A 21408-nucleotide genomic window follows, 5' to 3' on the forward strand; every position below is an offset into this window, starting at 1 on the left:
GAAACCATCTTGAAACTCCCTCAGGCCTCTTCCTCTCCCCAACAAACAACTATACAGACCAACACAATACGAGACCAACCACATACACCTCCAGTAATAGAACACACCCCACTACAAATTTCCCCACCAACAACACTACATTCAATTCCAAACCCAGTGCCCCCTCTCTCCTCAGCAGAGGAATTTCCACCCTTATCAAAACCTCGCCCCCTGCCAAAAAGACAACCGCCATACCTACGGACACTATCACTGGGAAAACAACCGACCCTGAGTGAAACCTATAACCTTCGCATACAGACTCTTTCCAAAACACATCTTCACTCCCTACCCTCAACATCCACTCTCACTGATTCTTCCCTTTCCAATCAAAAAGGAGAGGCAAGAATAGCAACCCCTACAACTGGAAAGGAGAAGTCCAATGGGTCCCCCTACTCCCAAAGCAGCCACTCCTATCATAGCCCAGGTTCACCACACAGTCAACATTCAACCAGAAACGTGTACACCCACAGCTACACCCATTAAACAAAACACTAACTGCAAAAGAGCACAGGGTAATGTAGCAATATTACTAAGAGACATAATTACATCTGCTCCTCTTTCACCCACAGGAGGCGCCAGGAAAGGGGTACAGACAAGGACAGGGCAACTCAAGGGGCATATGACGATGACTAAAGGGCAAGACAATGGGCAACACCCCAAAGCTCCCAAACCCGAACCCCCACAAAAAACAAATATCGCTGTGCCTCTGCCTGTCCAGGGCCCCTGTATAACTGGCGCCTCAAAATACCCACCATCATCCCCACCACAACCCCATCTTCAACCCCAACCACAGCCTAAACCCACACATCCCCCCCAAAAACCCTTCTATCACAAGGCTAGGCCGAATTACAAGGTGGCAGATTGGAACATTGAGGGACACACACCAACACTCATCATAGGAGACTCAAACCTCAACCGGATCCCACCATTCAATAACCCCAACATCCAGGTAGACAGTTACCCAGGGGCAACATTCTATCATTTCACAAAGATACTGGAGAAAACCCCCATACATACAGACACAGCGACTGTTGTTATCTCGGTGGGCCTGAACAACAAGGACCACGACCCATTCCAAACATCACTGAAACAGTTGTCAGGTATGCACAAGGAGGCAACAAGGACCACGACCCATTCCACACATCACTGAAACAGTTGTCAGGTATGCACAAGGAGGCAACAAGGACCACGACCCATTCCAAACATCACTGAAACAGTTGTCAGGTATGCACAAGGAGGCAACAAGGACCACGACCCATTCCAAACATCACTGAAACAGTTGTCAGGTATGCACAAGGAGGCAACAAGGATCACGACCCATTCCAAACATCACTGAAACAGTTGTCAGGTATGCACAAGGAGGCAACAAGGACCACGACCCATTCCACACATCACTGAAACAGTTGTCAGGTATGCACAAGGAGGCAACAAGGACCACGACCCATTCCACACATCACTGAAACAGTTGTCAGGTATGCACAAGGAGGCAACAAGGACCACGACCCATTCCTAACATCACTGAAACAGTTGTCAGGTATGCACAAGGAGGCAACAAGGACCACGACCCATTCCTAACATCACTGAAACAGTTGTCAGGTATGCACAAGGAGGCAACAAGGACCACGACCCATTCCACACATCACTGAAACAGTTGTCAGGTATGCACAAGGAGGCAAAGAAAACATTTCCAAACGCAACAATATACATTCCTGTCATCAGCCATTCACCTCTTCTTAGTCCACAACAGAAGAGAAATCTGAAGCTCATCAACGCTTACATTACCACTAACTTCCCAACTCTAGTAGAGATTCCACAAGACACATTTCACACAACAACAGATCTCATACACTGGACATCCACCACAGCAGACCTCATCTTTCAACACTGGTGCAGACAGTTAAATTTACATTAACCACAAGCCACAGTCTGGATAGAAATACTCTTTCTCTTAATCTCTTTCCTTCCCTAATAACCAGTGCAGATCCTCCAATTAGGGTAGCAGTGGACCAGTCAACAACTAATATCATGAATCTTTCCAAATCCTTCATACCCACAGCAGTACAGGTAAAGCTCCTGGAGAGAGGGTTAACATTCATCCTTCGCCCAAACAAATTTGATTGGGAGGAACTTCAAAGGGACACCCACAAATATCACAGAAGACTTAAACTGTTGGACTACTATGACTACAACACAGACGACAACCACCAACCATTTACTTTACCATCTACCTGGGAACCTAAAACCTCCCAGATAGATGGTAGAATCAGGAGACTAATCAGAATAGACAAGAACACACTTCACAACCATCAGATGCACACTGATAGGGAGGATAACCTCACACATAGAAAGACAGGCAATAAACTCAAAAATAACCCACACATAATCATCAAACCAGCAGATAAAGGTTCAAAAATAGTAATATTGGACAAACATCAATACATGTATGAAGCCAACAGACAGTTATCAAACACCAAACATTATAAACGAATAGAAAACAGTATACAACCACAGACACAGACACAGTTAAGGACAATAATAAAAAGACTCTATGACCAACACTACATTACAGCAAAACAACGGGACTTTCTCTACGGTACAGACACCCCACGACCTAGACTATTCTATTTACTGTTAAAAGTACACAAGGAACCGGGGACATGGACAATTCCCTTTGAAGTTCCCCCTGGCAGACCAATTGTTTCAGACTGCAACAGTGAATCCTATAACATTTCGCAATATATAGATCATCACATTAACCCTCTCTCCACCAGGCACCCCAGCTTTCTCAGGGACACTTACCACTTTATGGAGAGGATTGGACCCATAGTTGTTCCCTCCCACACACACATATTCACGATAGATATTGATAGCTTATACACTAATATAAATACAGCAACAGGAATACAAGCAATTAGAAATATCTTTAATAGATACCCAGACAACACTAGACCGGACATAGAAATATTACAATTATTAGAAATCAGCCTGACTAGCAATGACTTTTTATTCAACGATCACTATTACCTGCAGGTGGAGGGAACAGCCATGGGCAAAAAATTCGCACCTGCTTACGCCAATATATACATGGCTGAATGGGAGAGAGAGGCACTGGCCAAGTGTCCATATCAACCCACTTTTTATTATCGCTTTTTAGACGACATAATAGGAGCCTGGCCCCACGACATCCAATTATTCACAGATTTTATAAACATTCTCAACAGTCATCATTCATCCATTAAGGTTAAATACACAATTCATCCGCAAGAAGTCAACTTCTTAGACACAACAGTTTTTTTCAGTAATAACAATCAATCACAGAAAACACTACACACTAGAGTCTACTTCAAACCAACAGACACACATGCTTTACTTCATAAACACAGTTACCATCCTAAACATACTGTCACGAATCCCGCTTCCTGAGTCTGTTTTTGCCTGTGTTCTGTCCTGGAGTGTTTTTTCCGGTGTCCTGGAACGCACCCTGTCTGGTTGCCGGACGACGTAGCTAGTTGGGAGATCTCTGATTACCCGCACCTGTATCCCATCAGCTATCTGCACACCTGGTCCTGATCATCACCCCTCCACTTCATAAGCGCTGACCTGACATCCATTCCCTGCCGGATCGTTAGCCATGAACAGTATGTTATGCCAGCGTATCAGCCTCCAGCTTGATAGAGTTTGTTTTGTTGTTTTGTACGTTTTGCTTGCCTTGAACTTACCTCCGTTTGTTCTGTCTACAGTCATTCACCCGGAACACTCATCCCATCCCTGCCTGGTCGTCGGTGACTTCAGTTACTTCCTTGGATCTGCCTATTCACTCCCATCAACTCACCTCCGCTGCACGCTCCGCCACTTGGATTTTTCTATCACTACATTTAAACTTGTAAATAAATACTCACCTTCGTCTTACTCTCCTTGTCCTGGTCTGCTTCTGGGTTCTACTTTAGAAAACCGTGACACATACATTTAAGGGAATAATAAAATCACAAATCATACGGTTCTACAGGATATCATCTTGCAAGCAAGACCTGGGTTATGCAATAAATACACTATTCAATGCACTTAGAAGAAGAGGATATTCAAAACGATTTTTAAGAACCATTAAAAATAACACATTGGCCGCCCTCCCTCCCATTCATCCAACACTCATAGACCACATCCAATCACCCACCTCTCTTAACCTTAACCTCAATTCCACTCCTAACCTTAACCTCTCCCCAAACCCCAAGCCTAACCTTAACCTCTCCCCAAACCCCACGCCTAACCTTAACCTCTCCCCAAACCCCACGCCTAACCTTAACCTCTCCCCTAACCCCACGCCTAACCTTAACCTCTCCCCTAACCCCACGCCTAACCTTAACCTCTCCCCTAACCCCACGCCTAACCTTAACCTCTCCCCAAACCCCACGCCTAACCTTAACCTCTCCCCAAACCCCACGCCTAACCTTAACCTCTCCCCAAACCCCACGCCTAACCTTAACCTCTCCCCAAACCCCACGCCTAACCTTAACCTCTCCCCTAACCCCACGCCTAACCTTAACCTCTCCCCTAACCCCACGCCTAACCTTAACCTCTCCCCAAACCCCACGCCTAACCTTAACCTCTCCCCTAACCCCACGCCTAACCTTAACCTCTCCCCTAACCCCACGCCTAACCTTAACCTCTCCCCAAACCCCACGCCTAACCTTAACCTCTCCCCTAACCCCACGCCTAACCTTAACCTCTCCCCTAACCCCACGCCTAACCTTAACCTCTCCCCAAACCCCACGCCTAACCTTAACCTCTCCCCAAACCCCACGCCTAACCTTAACCTCTCCCCAAACCCCACGCCTAACCTTAACCTCTCCCCAAACCCCACACCTAACCTTAACCTCTCCCCAAACCCCACGCCTAACCTTAACCTCTCCCCAAACCCCACGCCTAACCTTAACCTCTCCCCAAACCCCACGCCTAACCTTAACCTCTCCCCAAACCCCACGCCTAACCTCTCCCAACCCCCCTACTAACTCCCCAAACCCCACGCCTAACCTTAACCTCTCCCCAAACCCCACGCCTAACCTTAACCTCTCCCCAAACCCCACGCCTAACCTTAATGTTTACCATTACCCTAATCAGGGTTCTCATCCTAACTTAATCCCTACCTCCCTCCTTCACCCTAATCCTGACTCCCCTATGGAGAGTGATCTGCACCAATCACTAAACCGCAACACTTCCTCTGTCTCTTCTCCTTTGTCATCAATACTCAATCAACAGACAATTATCATGCCCCTAGTAACCACATTTTCACATAGAATCAGATCCCTACATCAATCAATCAAACACAACTTCTCTACAGTTCAGCACACTTACATACCACTCAAACCATACAGAATCATTTCAGCATTCAGAAAGAACAACAATTTAAAGGACCTCCTCACCAAAGCAAGATTCAGTAGTAAGCCACCACAAGACCCCAAATCTCACAATTTCCATTTTCGACAGATAAAGTTCATTACAAACATACACAGCCATACATCAGCACCAGTACAAGAATCCTATTCATTGAACACCCATAACGCCATTTATATCATTACATGCACACTCTGCAATAAACAATACATTGGAGAAACCAAACACACCATAGAAACCAGACTCAAACAACACCTGTATAACATTAAAAGGGCACACCTACAAACGGCACTCATAACCCACTTCCAGGAGCACCCCATCACCCACCTTACCATATCAGGGTTACAGTCACATATAGGCTGGACCTGTGGGCAGCGAAAGAGGGTAGAACGGGAGTGGATCCAGCACCTACAGACAATAACGCCAAATGGCCTGAACGAGAGGTTTTAGAAAATGGGTTTTAACAGACAGGAAAATCGATGGAGAAGAACATGGTTTTATTTATATTTTATCTATGTATTTATGTTTGGTTCAGTTTTAGTTTGGCATTTCCTTTTCTTAGGTTTTTCCTTTCTTTTAACAGAATAAAACAATAAAACCAACTAAATGCACAATATTGCTTTTATGTTCATATTTAACAACATTATGGTTGAATGAATCTTTCACCACATCGGCTCCTGCACTGTCACCCAGAAAAAGAGCCATTTTAGAACTTACTTCAGTTTAATTTATGATCTTAGGAGGACACCTACGGGCCTTTTTAAGTACTACACCTAATATAACAGATCATCAGAAGAGGGACAAACAGGAGATAGGCCTGTGCACCGTAAAACAAACTAGCTGAAACGAAACACAATTATATTCAAAACCTAACCCTAACCCCTAACCCTAACCCCTAACCCTAACCCCTAACCCCTAACCCTAACCCCTAACCCCTAACCATAACCCCTAACCCTAAGACCACCGACCCCCTACACCAACGGAGATCACAACAAGTCCACCGACCCCCTACACCAACCGAGACCACAACAAGACCACCGACCCCCTACACCAACCGAGACAACAACAAGACCACCGACCCCCTACACCAACCGAGACCACAACAAGACCACCGACCCCCTACACCAACCGAGACAACAACAAGACCACCGACCCCCTACACCAACGGAGACCACAACAAGACCACCGACCCCCTACACCAACCGAGACCACAACAAGACCACCGACCCCCTACACCAACCGAGACAACAACAAGACCACCGACCCCCTACACCAACCGAGACCACAACAAGACCACCGACCCCCTACACCAACGGAGACCACAACAAGACCACCGACCCCCTACACCAACCGAGACCACAACAAGACCACCGACCCCCTACACCAACGGAGAACACAACAAGATCACCGACCCCCTACACCAACCGAGACAACAACAAGACCACTGACCCCCTACACCAACCGAGACCACAACAAGACCACCGACCCCCTACACCAACGGAGACCACAACAAGATCACCGACCCCCTACACCAACGGAGAACACAACAAGATCACCGACCCCCTACACCAACCGAGACCACAACAAGACCAACGACCCCCTACACCAACCGAGACCACAACAAGATCACCGACCCCCTACACCAACCGAGACAACAACAAGACCACCGACCCCCTACACCAACCGAGACCACAACAAGACCACCGACCCCCTACACCAACGGAGAACACAACAAGATCACCGACCCCCTACACCAACCGAGACCACAACAAGACCACCGACCCCCTACACCAACCGAGACCACAACAAGATCACCGACCCCCTACACCAACCGAGACAACAACAAGACCACCGACCCCCTACACCAACCGAGACCACAACAAGACCACCGACCCCCTACACCAACGGAGAACACAACAAGATCACCGACCCCCTACACCAACCGAGACAACAACAAGACCACCGACCCCCTACACCAACCGAGACCACAACAAGACCACCGACCCCCTACACCAACCGAGACCACAACAAGACCACCGACCCCCTACACCAACCGAGACCACAACAAGATCACCGACCCCCTACACCAACCGAGACAACAACAAGACCACCGACCCCCTACACCAACGGAGAACACAACAAGATCACCGACCCCCTACACCAACCGAGACCACAACAAGATCACCGACCCCCTACACCAACCGAGACCACAACAAGATCACCGACCCCCTACACCAACGGAGAACACAACAAGATCACCGACCCCCTACACCAACCGAGACCACAACAAGACCACCGACCCCCTACACCAACCGAGACCACAACAAGATCACCGACCCCCTACACCAACCGAGACCACAACAAGATCACCGACCCCCTACACCAACCGAGACCACAGCAAGACACCCACCTCACCTACACTCCACCAACACATAGGAAACACAACCACCTATTAATAAATACCCCCACATTTGACCACCACAGTATTTGGAACGATTACTTTGGCACCTGGATGGTTGACTGATAAGGGAAGTATTATCCTCACCTATGTGCCAACCCCAGGTAAGTATTCCCTCTAGCATGGGTAGCACCACCAACGGAAGGCCAACTCAGGATAAAAGAGACCACAATCCCCAACACCAGAGCAGAGCTACTACCACACAACCAGAGGAGCTGTAACACACACAACAGGTTTCTAAAACCCGCACCTACGAGGATCCAACTCCTACTTGAACGCAACACGGCACTTCACTCCTACCGCTACAATGGAACCTACCAGTGGTGGGCCGTCAGGGCCTGCAAGGCCTTCTCTGCTGGCCTAAACATCATCAGAATATAATTTTTTTTAAATATATTTTCCCACAAATATGTATTAAATTATTCCCCAGAGTAAGAGTTATACTCTTCATTTCATAGCTTTCCTCTTGGTTGCACTGCTTCCAGCCCCAGGTTGAGATTTGGAGGGCTGGTCTTTATGTTAGATCTTTTATCCAATCATATTCAGCCATCATGTGTTGCCAGGGGTCTAAAATCTGCCCTCAGGCCTTCAGAATCAACAGTGCGGGCGCTTGTAGCTTATAGTGAATGGAAATGAAAATTTAGTGTCAACCAATCAGCTTTAGAGTTGGCTATTGTACGCCTTCTGGCTGGCTCCAGTGTTACACAGGAGCCAGCTAGCAGGCGTAGTGCGTGCACGTCTTTTGATTGGATTACCAATATTGAGAGGCAGGTCCTATGGAGATCTAGGAAACTGAATTTGATAAACGAATTAATTCGCGTACTACTAAGCTGTTTTTTCAACCCACAATGGCGGAAGGAGGAGAAGATATCGATTTGGTCGAGGATATAATTATAACGCCATTCTCAAGACGAACTTTTCAAGAAAAGTTAGACATTGTAAGGAGAGGTCGCCCGACGCCACAAAGCCTGTCACAGGCGGGAAAGTGCTTCGTTCGCTCGCCACTTTAAAAGTTTCAACTACGAGCAATGGCTCACAGGCTCCTTGGCTCCGAGAAGCACTGCAAACTGTACTGCTGGGAATGCCTATTATTTGCAAGTGATCGATTTGGTGTTTGGAGCCACACTGGCTTTGCAAACTTGAGTTGTCTAACCAAGGCAGCAACGAGACACCAAAGTACGGCTGGGCACTAACAAGCAATGGTGCTTTTGAAAACTTTTGGGGACACCGGAGTGGATCGACAGCTCAAAGAACAAACGCGCAGGGCAACGGAGCTGCACAATGAAAAGGTGAAGGGAAATATTGAAAAGACTCATTGATTGTGTCATGTTTTTGGGTAAACACTGTTTACCCAAAAATGTCAATTTGTCAATTTCAAGGTGACGCAACGCCTGGTTATACTGCGTTTCTGTCTAAATGTATAGTGTTTAGAGCCATGGCATCATAATGAGGTGGATTAATTCGGGTGGGACTGTGTAGTACCTCACTGAAGGCCCAGGCCCCAGGCCCACGGCACACCACTGGAACCTACGGAATTCACACTACTACCCAACTTCAACAACAGCGGAAAAATAGAAAAACACCACGGAGGAACAAAACACCAGACTGGTTACAACCCCAAGGGAGTAAACTTCACCCTCCTATAGCCCCAGGATTCGGACCCACGTACCTGAGGAGCTTAGACCTGCAACACGTCAACATAGCCCACCACTCTGCCATTACAATGGATACCTATGGGAAACCGATAACACAGCACAACTACCTGAACTTCAACCACAGCGGAAAAATAGAAAAACACCTCTCAGGAAGGAAGCAATGGGTGGACTACAACCCCACAAGGGTAAACTTCATCCTATTATAGCCTCAGAATTTTGGCCCACACAGACAAGGAGCAAAGACCAACAGAACAACAGTATAGCCCACCGCTCTCCTCCACTACAATGGAAGACTATGGAGAATCGATAACACAGACACCCAACTTCAAAGGTAAGTATGAACCAGTTTAACACCTCCAAACAGGACCCCCTTACAGGAGCACCTACCTAGGAAGGTGGACATCTGCCCTAAACACCACTTGGACCCTGGGAAGGCCCACACTTAATATCGAAATGAACCTACTACAACCAGAGCTAACCACTCCCAACACCCCATACAAGTCAATGGGAGAGAGAGAAAAGACAGCCATGCCATGACCACAAAACACCTCAGAAAGATCTCTACAGGGGCTGGCTCCAACCCCCCAAGTGTACACCCTTGCTTCTGACACCTCCTGGACCTGCCACCCTCAGAAAATTAATATGGCACTTAAAACCAGAGATGATGAGCCTACCGCTCCTTAACGCTAACACACAGGTCTATGGCAGAACAAAGGTGAAGACGACCATTTTTGGAGGACCAGTTGAGGGACTTCTACACCACCTAGGAACCTCATCAAAGACTCTTTCTAATCCCACAGACTTCGACTCTTACCTGCAACTCCTCTTGGACCCCAAAAGAGAAAGGTAACCTGGCCCAATGCAATTGGAAACAAGGATACAGGCCTTCACCATTGTAATCAATGGAGCTAGCTCTCTATCCCAGACCACTTGACCTCCAGATGACATGGACATCCCAGCAGGCCACTACAGGTACTGCGATCTGATTGGACGAAACGGCCATACCACTCACATGCACAAGCACAAGGCATGCCATCATCATGCTCCAATGAGCATCCTCGACACCTGCTGGACCACACCCACTTTCTTTATAAAAAAAGGACATTATCTCAGGCTCAGCACCATTTGGGTGAAGCACTTCAAGCAGAGAACTTCATCCAGATACCAGCAAAGAGCAAGAGACCCGCTGTAGAAGACTCACCCCACTACGACTAGATCTACCAGACCTCCACCCCCAACGGTCTGAGCTACTAGACCCTCGCCTTCACCAACTAGATCTACCAGACCTCCACTCCCAACGATCTGAGCTACTAGACCCTCGCCTTCACCGACTAGATCTACCAGACCTCCACTCCCAACGATCTGAGTTACTAGACCCTCGCCTTCACCGACTAGATCTACCAGACCTCCACTCCCAACGATCTGAGTTACTAGACCCTCGCCTTCACCGACTAGATCTACCAGACCTCCACTCCCAACGATCTGAGTTACTAGACCCTCGCATTCACCGACTAGATCTACCAGACCTTCACTCCCAACGATCTGAGCTACTAGACCCTCGCCTTCACCGACTAGATCTACCAGACCTCCACTACCAACGATCTGAGCTACTAGACCCTCGCCTTTACCGACTAGATCTACCAGACCTCCACTCCCAACGATCTGAGTTACTAGACCCTCGCCTTCACCGACTAGATCTACCAGACCTCCACTCCCAACGATCTGAGCTACTAGACCCTCGCCTTCACCGACTAGATCTACCAGACCTCCACTCCCAACGATCTGAGCTACTAGACCCTCGCCTTCACCGACTAGCTCTACCAGACCTCCACTCCCAACGATCTGAGCTACTAGACCCTCGCCTTCACCGACTAGATCTACCAGACCTCCACTCCCAACAATCTAAGCTACTAGACCCTCGCCTTCACCGACTAGATCTACCAGACCTCCACTCCCAACGATCTGAGTTACTAGACCCTCGCCTTCACCGACTAGATCTACCAGACCTCCACTCCCAACGATCTGAGCTACTAGACCCTCGCCTTCACCGACTAGATCTACCAGAACTCCACTCCCAACGATCTGAGTTACTAGACCCTCGCCTTCACCGACTAGATCTACCAGACCTCCACTCCCAACGATCTGAGCTACTAGACCCTCGCCTTCACCGACTAGATCTACCAGACCTCCACTCCCAACGATCTGAGCTACTAGACCCTCGCCTTCACCGACTAGATCTACCAGACCTCCACTCCCAACGATCTGAGCTACTAGACCCTCGCCTTCACCGACTAGATCTACCAGATCTCCACTCCCAACGATCTGAGCTACTAGACCCTCGCCTTCACCGACTAGATCTACCAGACCTCCACTCCCAACGATCTGAGTTACTAGACCCTCGCCTTCACCGACTAGATCTACCAGACCTCCACTCCCAACGATCTGAGCTACTAGACCCTCGCCTTCACCAACTAGATCTAACAGACCTCCACTCCCAACGATCTGAGCTACTAGACCCTCGCCTTCACCAACTAGATCTACCAGACCTCCACTCCCAACGATCTGAGCTACTAGACCCTTGCCTTCACCAACTAGATCTACCAGACCTCCACTCCCAACGATCTGAGCTACTAGACCCTCGCCTACTAACCCTAACCCTAACCCGCTTTAAAGTGGCTAGTGATACATGTATTACATAAAGATGGCAAGATGCAGTAGATGATATAGAGTACAGTATATACATATGAGATGAGTAATGTAGGGTATGTAAACATTATATTAAGTGGCATTGTTTAAAGTGGCTAGTGATACATTTTTACATAAATTTCCATCAATTCCTATTATTAAAGTGGCTGGAGTTGAGTCAGTATGTTGGCAGCAGCCACTAAATGTTAGTGGTGGCTGTTTAACAGTCTGATGGTCTTGAGATAGAAGCTGTTTTTCAGTCTCTTGGTCCCTGCTTTGATGCACCTGTACTGACCTCGCCTTCTGGATGATAGCGGGGTGAACAGGCAGTGGCTCGGGTGGTTGTTGTTCTTGATGATCTTTATTGCCTTCCTGTGACATCGGGTGGTGTAGGTGTCCTGGAGGGCAGGTAGTTTGCCCCCGGTGATGCGTTGTGCAGACCTCACTACCCTCTGGAGAGCCTTACGGTTGTGGGCGGAGCAGTTGCCGTACCAGGCGGTGATACAGCCCGACAGGATGCTCTCAATTGTGCATCTGTAGAAGTTTGTGAGTGCTTTTGGTGACAAGCCGAATTTCTTCAGCCACCTGAGGTCGAAGAGGCGCTGCTGCGCCTTCTTCACAACGCTGTCTGTGTGGGTGGACCAATTCAATTTGTCCGTGATGTGTACGCCGAGGAACTTAAAACTTACTACACTCTCCACTACTGTCCCGTCGATGTGGATAGGGGGGTGCTCTCTCTGCTGTTTCCTGAAGTCCACAATCATCTCCTTTGTTTTGTTGACGTTGAGTGTGAGGTTATTTTCCTGACACCACACTCCGAGGGCCCTCACCTCCTCCCTGTAGGCCGTCTCGTCGTTGTTGGTAATCAAGCCTACCACTGTAGTGTCGTCCGCAAACTTGATGATTGAGTTGGAGGCGTGCATGGCCACGCAGTCGTGGGTGAACAGGGAGTACAGGAGAGGGCTCAGAACGCACCCTTGTGGGGCCCCAGTGTTGAGGATCAGCGGGGTGGAGATGTTGTTACCTACCCTCACCACCTGGGGGCGGCCCGTCAGGAAGTCTAGTACCCAGTTGCACAGGGCGGGGTCGAGACCCGGGGTCTTGAGCTTGATGACGAGTTTGGAGGGTACTATGGTGTTAAATGCTGGGCTGTAGTCGATGAACAGCATTCTCACATAGGTATTCCTCTTGTCCAGATGGGTTAGGGCAGTGTGCAGTGTGGTTGCGATTGCGTCGTCTGTGGACCTATTGTGTCGGTATGCAAATTGGAGTGGGTCTAGGGTGTCAGGTAGGGTGGAGGTGATATGGTCCTTGACTAGTCTCTCAAAGCACTTCATGATGACGGAAGTGAGTGCTACGGGGCTGTAGTCGTTTAGCTCAGTTACCTTAGCTTTCTTGGGAACAGGAACAATGGTGGCCCTCTTGAAGCATGTGGGAACATCAGACTGGGATAAGGATTGATTGAATATGTCCGTAAACACACCAGCCAGCTGGTCTGCGCATGCTCTGAGGACCCGGCTGGGAATGCCGTCTGGTCCTGCAGCCTTGCGAGGGTTAACACGTTTAAATGTTTTACTCACCTCGGCTGCAGTGAAGGAGAGCCCGCAGGTTTTGGTAGCGGGCCTTGTCAGTGGCACTGTATTGTCCTCAAAGCGAGCAAAAAAGTTATTTAGTCTGTCTGGGAGCAAGACATCCTGGTCCGCGACGGGGCTGGTTTTCTTTTTGTAATCCGTGATTGACTGTAGACCCTGCCACATACCTCTTGTGTCTGAGCCGTTGAATTGCGATTCTACTTTGTCTCTATACTGGCACTTAGCTTGTTTGATTGCCTTGTGGAGGGAATAGCTACACTGTTTGTATTCGGTCATGTTTCCGGTCGCCTTGCCTTGGTTAAAAGCAGTATTTCGCGCTTTCAGTTTCGCGCGAATGCTGCCATCAATCCACGGTTTCTGGTTTGGGAATGTTTTAATCGTTGCTGTGGGTATAACGTCTCCGATGCACTTTCTAATGAACTCGCTCACCGAATCAGCGTATTCGTCAATGTTGTTGTTGGACGCAATGCGGAACATATCCCAATCTACGTGATCGAAGCAGTCTTGAAGCGTGGAATCAGATTGGTCGGACCAGCGTTGAACAGACCTGAGAGCGGGAGCTTCTTGTTTTAGTTTCTGTTTGTAGGCTGGAAGCAACAAAATGGAGTCGTGGTCAGCTTTTCCGAAAGGAGGGCGGGGGAGGCCCTTATATGCGTCGCGGAAGTTAGAATAACAATGATCCAGGGTTTTACCAGCCCTGGTTGCGCAATCGATATGCTGATAGAATTTAGGGAGTCTTGTTTTCAGATTAGCCTTGTTAAAATCCCCAGCTACAATGAATGCAGCCTCAGGATGTGTGGTTTCCAGTTTACATAGTTTCCAGTCTATAAAGTCAGAGTTGTACCTTACTGACTTTATGACACAACCAAACACAGAGGTTTCCAAAATAAAACAAGGACTAAATATCTATTAGGTAGAATGCTATCTATCTATCTACAGTGCCTTCAAAAAGTATTTAGACCGGCCCCCGGGTGGCGCAGTGGTCTAGGGCACTGCATCGCAGCGCTATCTGCGCCACCAGAGTCTCTGGGTTCGCGCCCAGGCTCTGTCGCAGCCGGCCGCGACCGGGAGGTCCGTGGGGCGACGCACAATTGGCCTAGCATCGTCCGGGTTTGGCCGGTAGGGATATCCTTGTCTCATCGCGCTCCAGCGACTCCTGTGGCGGGCCGGGCGCAGTGCGTGCTAACCGAGGGGGCCAGGTGCACGGTGTTTCCTCCGACACATTGGTGCGGCTGGCTTCCGGGTTGGAGGCGCGCTGTGTTAAGAAGCAGTGTGGCTTGGTTGGGTTGTGCTTCGGAGGACGCATGGCTTTCGACCTTCGTCTCTCCCGAGCCCGTACGGGCGTTGTAGCGATGAGACAAGATAGTAATTACTAGCGATTGGATACCACAAAAATTGGGGAGAAAAGGGGGTAAAATTTTAAAAAATAAAAATAAATAAAAAGTATTCAGATCCCTTGACTTTTTCCACATTTTGTTACGTTACAGCCTTATTCTAATATGGACTAAATAAATAAAAAAATCCTCCACAATCTACTCACAATACCCCATACTGACAAAGTGAAAACAGTTTCTGAGACATTTTGCAGATTAAAAAAATTAATAAACAGAAATACCTTGACTGGAGTCCACCTGTGGTAAATTCAATGGATTGGACATGATTTGGAAAGACACACACCTGTCAATATAAGGTCCCACAGTTGACAGTGCATGTCAGAGCAAAAACCAAGCCATGAGGTTGAAGGAATTGTCCATAGAGCTCTGAGACAGGATTGTGTCGAGGCACAGATCTGGGGAAGGGTACCAAAAAAAATGTTCTGTGGCATTGAAGGTTCCCAAGAATATAGTGGCCTCCATCATTCTTAAATGGAAGAAGTTCGGAACCACCAAGACTCTTCCTAGAGCTGGCCACCCGGCCAAACTGAGCAATCGGGGGAGAAGGCCCTTGGTCAGGGAGGTGACAAAGAACCCGATGGTCACTCTGACAGAGCTCTAGAGTTCCTCTGTGGAGATGGAAGAACCTTCCAGAAGGACAACCATCTCCACAGCACTCCACCAATCAGGGCTTTATGGTAGAGTGGCCAGACGGAAGCCACTCCTCAGTAAAAGGCACATGATTCTCTGGTCTGATGAAACCAAGATTGAACTCTTTGGCCTGATTGCCAAGCGTCACGTCTGGAGGAAACCAGGCACCATCCCTACGGTGAAGCATGGTGGTGGCAGCATCATGCTGTGGAGATGTTTTGCAGCAGCATGGACTGGGAGACTAGTCAAGATTGAGGAAAAGATGAACAGAGGAAAGTATAGCAATCCTTGATGAAAACCTTCTCAAGAGCGCTCAGGACCTCAGACTGGAGCAAAGGTTCACCTTCCAACAGGACAACGACCCTAAGCACACAGCCAAGACAACGCAAGAGTGGCTTCCGGACAAGTCTCTGAATGTCCTTGATTGGCCCAGCCAGAGCCTGGATTTGAACCCGATTGAACATCTCTGGAGAAACCTGAAAAAAGCTTTACAGCAACGCTCTCCATCCAACCTGACAGAGCTTGAGAGGATCTGCAGAGAAGAATGGGAGAACCTTCCCATATACAGGTGTGTCAAGCTTGTAGCGTCATACCCAAGAAGACTCAAGGCTGTAATTGCTGCCAAAGGTGCATCAACAAAGTGCTGACTAAAGGGTCTGAATACTTTAAGTAAATGTCATATTTCATTTTATTTATTTTAATTTGCAAAAATCGCGCTATCTAGCTTTCTCCTGGGGAACTGCTGTCAGGTCTTCATTCTTCATGTTTGTCCTTTTCAGAAGTTCTTCCGATGAGTATTCAATCAACTGTTTTTATTCTAACAGAGGGATTCACATCCAGGATCTGTTATTATACGATACCTCAACATATTCATGTATATTTTGTTGTATGCAATTATGTGCGTGTGTGTGTATTGGTTGATTGATTGATTGACCCACACACTACACAGGAACTAGTAGGAAGGAACATGTATCAATAGTTTTTATTGAACACAGGTAATTTAGAAGGTATGGTTTTAACATACAGTATATGTAATTCAAAGCCTACAAGAAAAGTTATTTAAATATTTATATATATATCTATACAAATGTTTATGAAGGGTCAAAGAGCTTGTATCGTAATTGTAGTTCTGGGGAGTGTACAAAGATAGACATGCACAACAAAATGTTTCCATGGCAACTGAATAGTCACCTTTACAAAAATCTCAGTCTCAGAAATCTGGACTCGCAGGCACGCACGCACAGGCACACACACAAGCACAAGCACAGGCACATGAACACACACACACACACACTCTCACCAACATAGTGAACCCAGTCTCACACTCTCACCAACATAGTGAACCCAGTCTCACACTCTCACCAACATAGTGAACCCAGTCTCACACTCTCACCAACATAGTGAACCCAGTCTCACACTCTCACCAACATAGTGAACCCAGTCTCACACTCTCACCAACATAGTGAACCCAGTCTCACACTCTCCCCAACATAGTGAACCCAGTCTCACACTCTCCCCAACATAGTGAACCCAGTCTCACACTCTCCCCAACATAGTGAACCCAGTCTCACACTCTCCCCAACATAGTGAACCCAGTCTCACACTCTCACCAACATAGTGAACCCAGTCTCACACTCTCCCCAACATAGTGAACCCAGTCTCACACTCTCACCAACATAGTGAACCCAGTCTCACACTCTCCCCAACATAGTGAACCCAGTCTCACACTCTCACCAACATAGTGAACCCAGTCTCACACTCTCCCCAACATAGTGAACCCAGTCTCACACTCTCCCCAACATAGTGAACCCAGTCTCACACTCTCCCCAACATAGTGAACCCAGTCTCACACTCTCCCCAACATAGTGAACCCAGTCTCACACTCTCACCAACATAGTGAACCCAGTCTCACACTCTCCCCAACATAGTGAACCCAGTCTCACACTCTCACCAACATAGTGAACCCAGTCTCACACTCTCCCCAACATAGTGAACCCAGTCTCACACTCTCACCAACATAGTGAACCCAGTCTCACACTCTCCCCAACATAGTGAACCCAGTCTCACACTCTCCCCAACATAGTGAACCCAGTCTCACACTCTCCCCAACATAGTGAACCCAGTCTCACACTCTCACCAACATAGTGAACCCAGTCTCACACTCTCACCAACATAGTGAACCCAGTCTCACACTCTCCCCAACATAGTGAACCCAGTCTCACACTCTCACCAACATAGTGAACCCAGTCTCACACTCTCCCCAACATAGTGAACCCAGTCTCACACTCTCACCAACATAGTGAACCCAGTCTCACACTCTCCCCAACATAGTGAACCCAGTCTCACACTCTCCCCAACATAGTGAACCCAGTCTCACACTCTCCCCAACATAGTGAACCCAGTCTCACACTCTCTCCAACATAGTGAACCCAGTCTCACACTCTCACCAACATAGTGAACCCAGTCTCACACTCTCCCCAACATAGTGAACCCAGTCTCACACTCTCCCCAACATAGTGAACCCAGTCTCACACTCTCCCCAACATAGTGAACCCAGTCTCACACTCTCCCCAACATAGTGAACCCAGTCTCACACTCTCACCAACATAGTGAACCCAGTCTCTTGGTTCTAAAACGGTAAACATAATAATGGCATTAATTGCACTGTTCAGGTGGAGACTAGAGGGAGAACGTTCTGTGTGTATGTGTGCGTATGTGTGTACATGTGTACCCCGCTCCTCTCCCGTTGACTCCCAGATGGCGCTGACCAGAAGTCCCTACTTCCTGTTGTTCAGAATGAATAAATGTCTCTGTCAGTCTCCACAGAGATGAGTTCCTCCTCCCAGGGATCACACACAGGCACGTACACTGCACAGGGAAAGGGCTACTCTGTCTTTTCAGCTTTGCCGTCTTTATTGAGCAGCTCGCTGGTTTTCCGGACAGTTCCGGTCTTGTCCGTCTCCTGACCAGAGGTTTTCCCAGGGTTCCCGGTGGCAGAATGTTTATCCAGGAAGTTGAGCATCTCACTTAGAACGGTCTGGAAGGTGCTGAGAGCCGCGCACACTGCCGGAGTCCCGAATCCATGGGTGATCAGACTGGAGAACACAAACACATGAAGACATAAATATACACTACAAATATACACTTATATACATTATATATACACTATATACACACTATATATACACTACACAGTGCATTCTGAAAATTTTCAGACCACTTCCCATTTTCCACATTTTATTACGTTACAACCTTATTCTAAAATGTATTAAATACATTTTTCTCCTCAATCTACACACAATAGCCCATAATGACACAGCAAAAACACATTTTTAGATTTCTTTTGCAAATGTATTAAAAATCAAAAAAATAAATTCTTATTTACATAAGTATCCAGACCCTTTGCTATGAGACTCAAAATTGAGCTCAGGTGCATCCCGTTTCCATTGATCGTCCTTAAGATGTTTCTACAACTTGGTTGGAGTCCACCTGTGGTAAAATCAATTGATTGGACATGATTTGGAAATGGGCACATATATAAGGTCCCACAGTTGACAGTGCATGTCAGAGCAAAAACCAAGCCATGTGGTCGAAGGAATTGTCTGTAGAGCTCCGAGACAGGATTGTGTCAAGGCACATCTGGGGAAGGGTACCAAAAAAAAAATGCTGCATTGACTGTCCCCAAGAACACAGTGGCCTCCATTATATTTAAATGTAAAATGTTTGGAACCGCTAAGGCTGTTCCTAGAGCTGGCCGTCAGGGAGGCGACCAAGAACCCGATGTTCACTCTGACAGAGCTCCAGAGTTTCTTTGTGGCGATGGGAGAACCTTCCAGAAGGACAACCATCTCTGCAGCACTCCACCAATAAGGACCTTATGGTAGAGGGGCCAGACGGAAGCCACTCCTCAGTAAAAGGCAGATGATAGCAAGCTTGGAGTTTGCCAAAAGGCTCCTAAAGGACTCTCAGACCATTTGAAACAAGTTTCTCTATCAGAGTGACCATCGGGTTCTTGGTCACCTTCCTGACCAAGGCCCTTCTACTCCTCTAGGAAGAGTCTTGGTGGTTCCAAACTTCTTCCATTTAAGAATGATGGAGGCCACTGTGTTCTTGGGGACCTTCAACGCTGAAGAAATGTTTTGGTACCCTTCCCCAGATCTGTGCCTCGACACAATCCTGTCTCGGAGCCCTACGGACAATTCTTTCGACCTCATGGATTGGTTTTTGCTCTGACATGCACTGTCAACTGTGGTACCTTATATAGACAGTTGTGTGCCTTTCCAGATCGTGTCTAATCAATGTAATTTTCCACACGTGGACTCCATTCAAGTTGTAGAAACATCTCAAGGATGATCAATGGAAACAGGATGCACATGAGCTCAATTTCGAGTCTCATAGCAAAGGATCTGAATACTGCTGTAATAAAGGTAATTGTGTTTTTTACTTTCAATACATTTGCAAAAATTTCTTCCATCCTGTTTTCGCTTTGTCATTATGGGGTACTGTGTGTAGATTGATGAGGATGTTTTTTTATTTAATCTATTTTAGAATAAGGCCTAAATACTTTCCGAATGCCCTGTACACTATACAGACAAAATGTACATTATATAGACACAATATACACATTATAAATATACTATATAGACACAATATACACTATATAGACATTATAAATACACTACAGACATTATAAATATACTATACAGACACTACAGATATACAGTACCAGTCAAAAGTTTGGACACACCTACTGATTCAAGGGTTTTTCTTTATTTGTACTATTTTCTACATTGCAGAATAATAGTGAAGACATAAACTATGAAATGACACATATGGAATCATGTAGTAACTAAAAAAGTGTTGATGAAATCAAAATATATTTTACATTATTCAATGTAACCACCGTTTGCTATGATGACAGCTTTGCACACTCTTGCCAATCTCTAAACCAGCTTCACCTGGAATGCTTTTCCACCAGTCTTGAAGGAGTTCCCACATATGCTGAGCACTTGTTGGCTGCTTTTCCTCCCTGCGGTCCAACTCATCCCAACCCATCTCAATTGGGTTGAGGTCGGGTGATTGTGGAGGCCAGGTCATCTGATACAGCACTCTCTCCTTGGTCAAATATCCCTTACACAGCCTGGAGGTGTGTTGAGTCATTGTCCTGTTGAAAAACAAATGATAGTCCCACTAAGCGAAAACCAGATGGGATGGCGTATCACGGCTTGAATTCTAAATACATCACAGACAGTGTCATCATTAAAGCACCGGCACACCATCATACCTCCTCCGTGCTTCACGTGGGAACCAAACATGTGGAGATCATCCGTTCACCTACTCTGTATCTCACAATGACGGTTGGAAACAGAAATCTCAAGTTTGAACTCATCAGACCAAAGAACAGATTTCCACCTGTCTAATGTCCATTGCTCTTGGCCCAAGCAAATCTCTTCTTCTTATTGGTGTCCTTTAGTAGTGGTTTCTTTGCAGCAATTCGACCATGAAGGCCTGATTCACACAGTCTCCTCTGAACAGTTGATGTTGAGATGTGTCTGTTACTTGAACTC

At 47.2% G+C, this 21408-nt stretch overlaps 2 protein-coding genes across 2 annotated transcripts in view; one reads left to right on the top strand and one right to left on the bottom strand.

The window, feature by feature from the left end:
* Positions 1-664: 664 nt before the first annotated feature.
* On the top strand, positions 665-7951 carry LOC120038475 (proline-rich extensin-like protein EPR1). Its single transcript, XM_038984207.1, has 2 exons — positions 665-1139; positions 6387-7951. The coding sequence occupies exons 1-2, from the start codon at positions 665-667 to the stop codon at positions 7949-7951; spliced, it is 2040 nt and encodes a 679-aa protein (XP_038840135.1).
* Positions 7952-18725: 10774 nt separating this feature from the next.
* LOC120038476 (transcription factor AP-2-delta-like) overlaps positions 18726-21408 on the bottom strand; it is a 40321-nt gene continuing 37638 nt past the window's right edge. The window contains exon 8 of the mRNA XM_038984208.1: positions 18726-18936. Within this exon, the coding sequence (XP_038840136.1) occupies positions 18726-18936 (211 nt within the window). The remainder of the gene's footprint in view (positions 18937-21408) is intronic.

The sequence above is a fragment of the Salvelinus namaycush genome, unplaced genomic scaffold (assembly GCF_016432855.1).
Source record: "Salvelinus namaycush isolate Seneca unplaced genomic scaffold, SaNama_1.0 Scaffold221, whole genome shotgun sequence".
In the NCBI taxonomy this organism is placed as follows: Eukaryota; Metazoa; Chordata; class Actinopteri; order Salmoniformes; family Salmonidae; genus Salvelinus; species Salvelinus namaycush.

Excerpts from the sequence above, each read along its gene's own strand:
- LOC120038475 (XM_038984207.1), top strand. The coding sequence starts at position 665 with ATGACTAAAGGGCAAGACAATGGGCAACACCCCAAAGCTCCCAAACCC. Across the intron at positions 1,140-6,386 it reads ATCACTGAAACAGTTGTCAG|ACCACCGACCCCCTACACCA; the intron begins GTATGCACAAGG and ends CCTAACCCTAAG.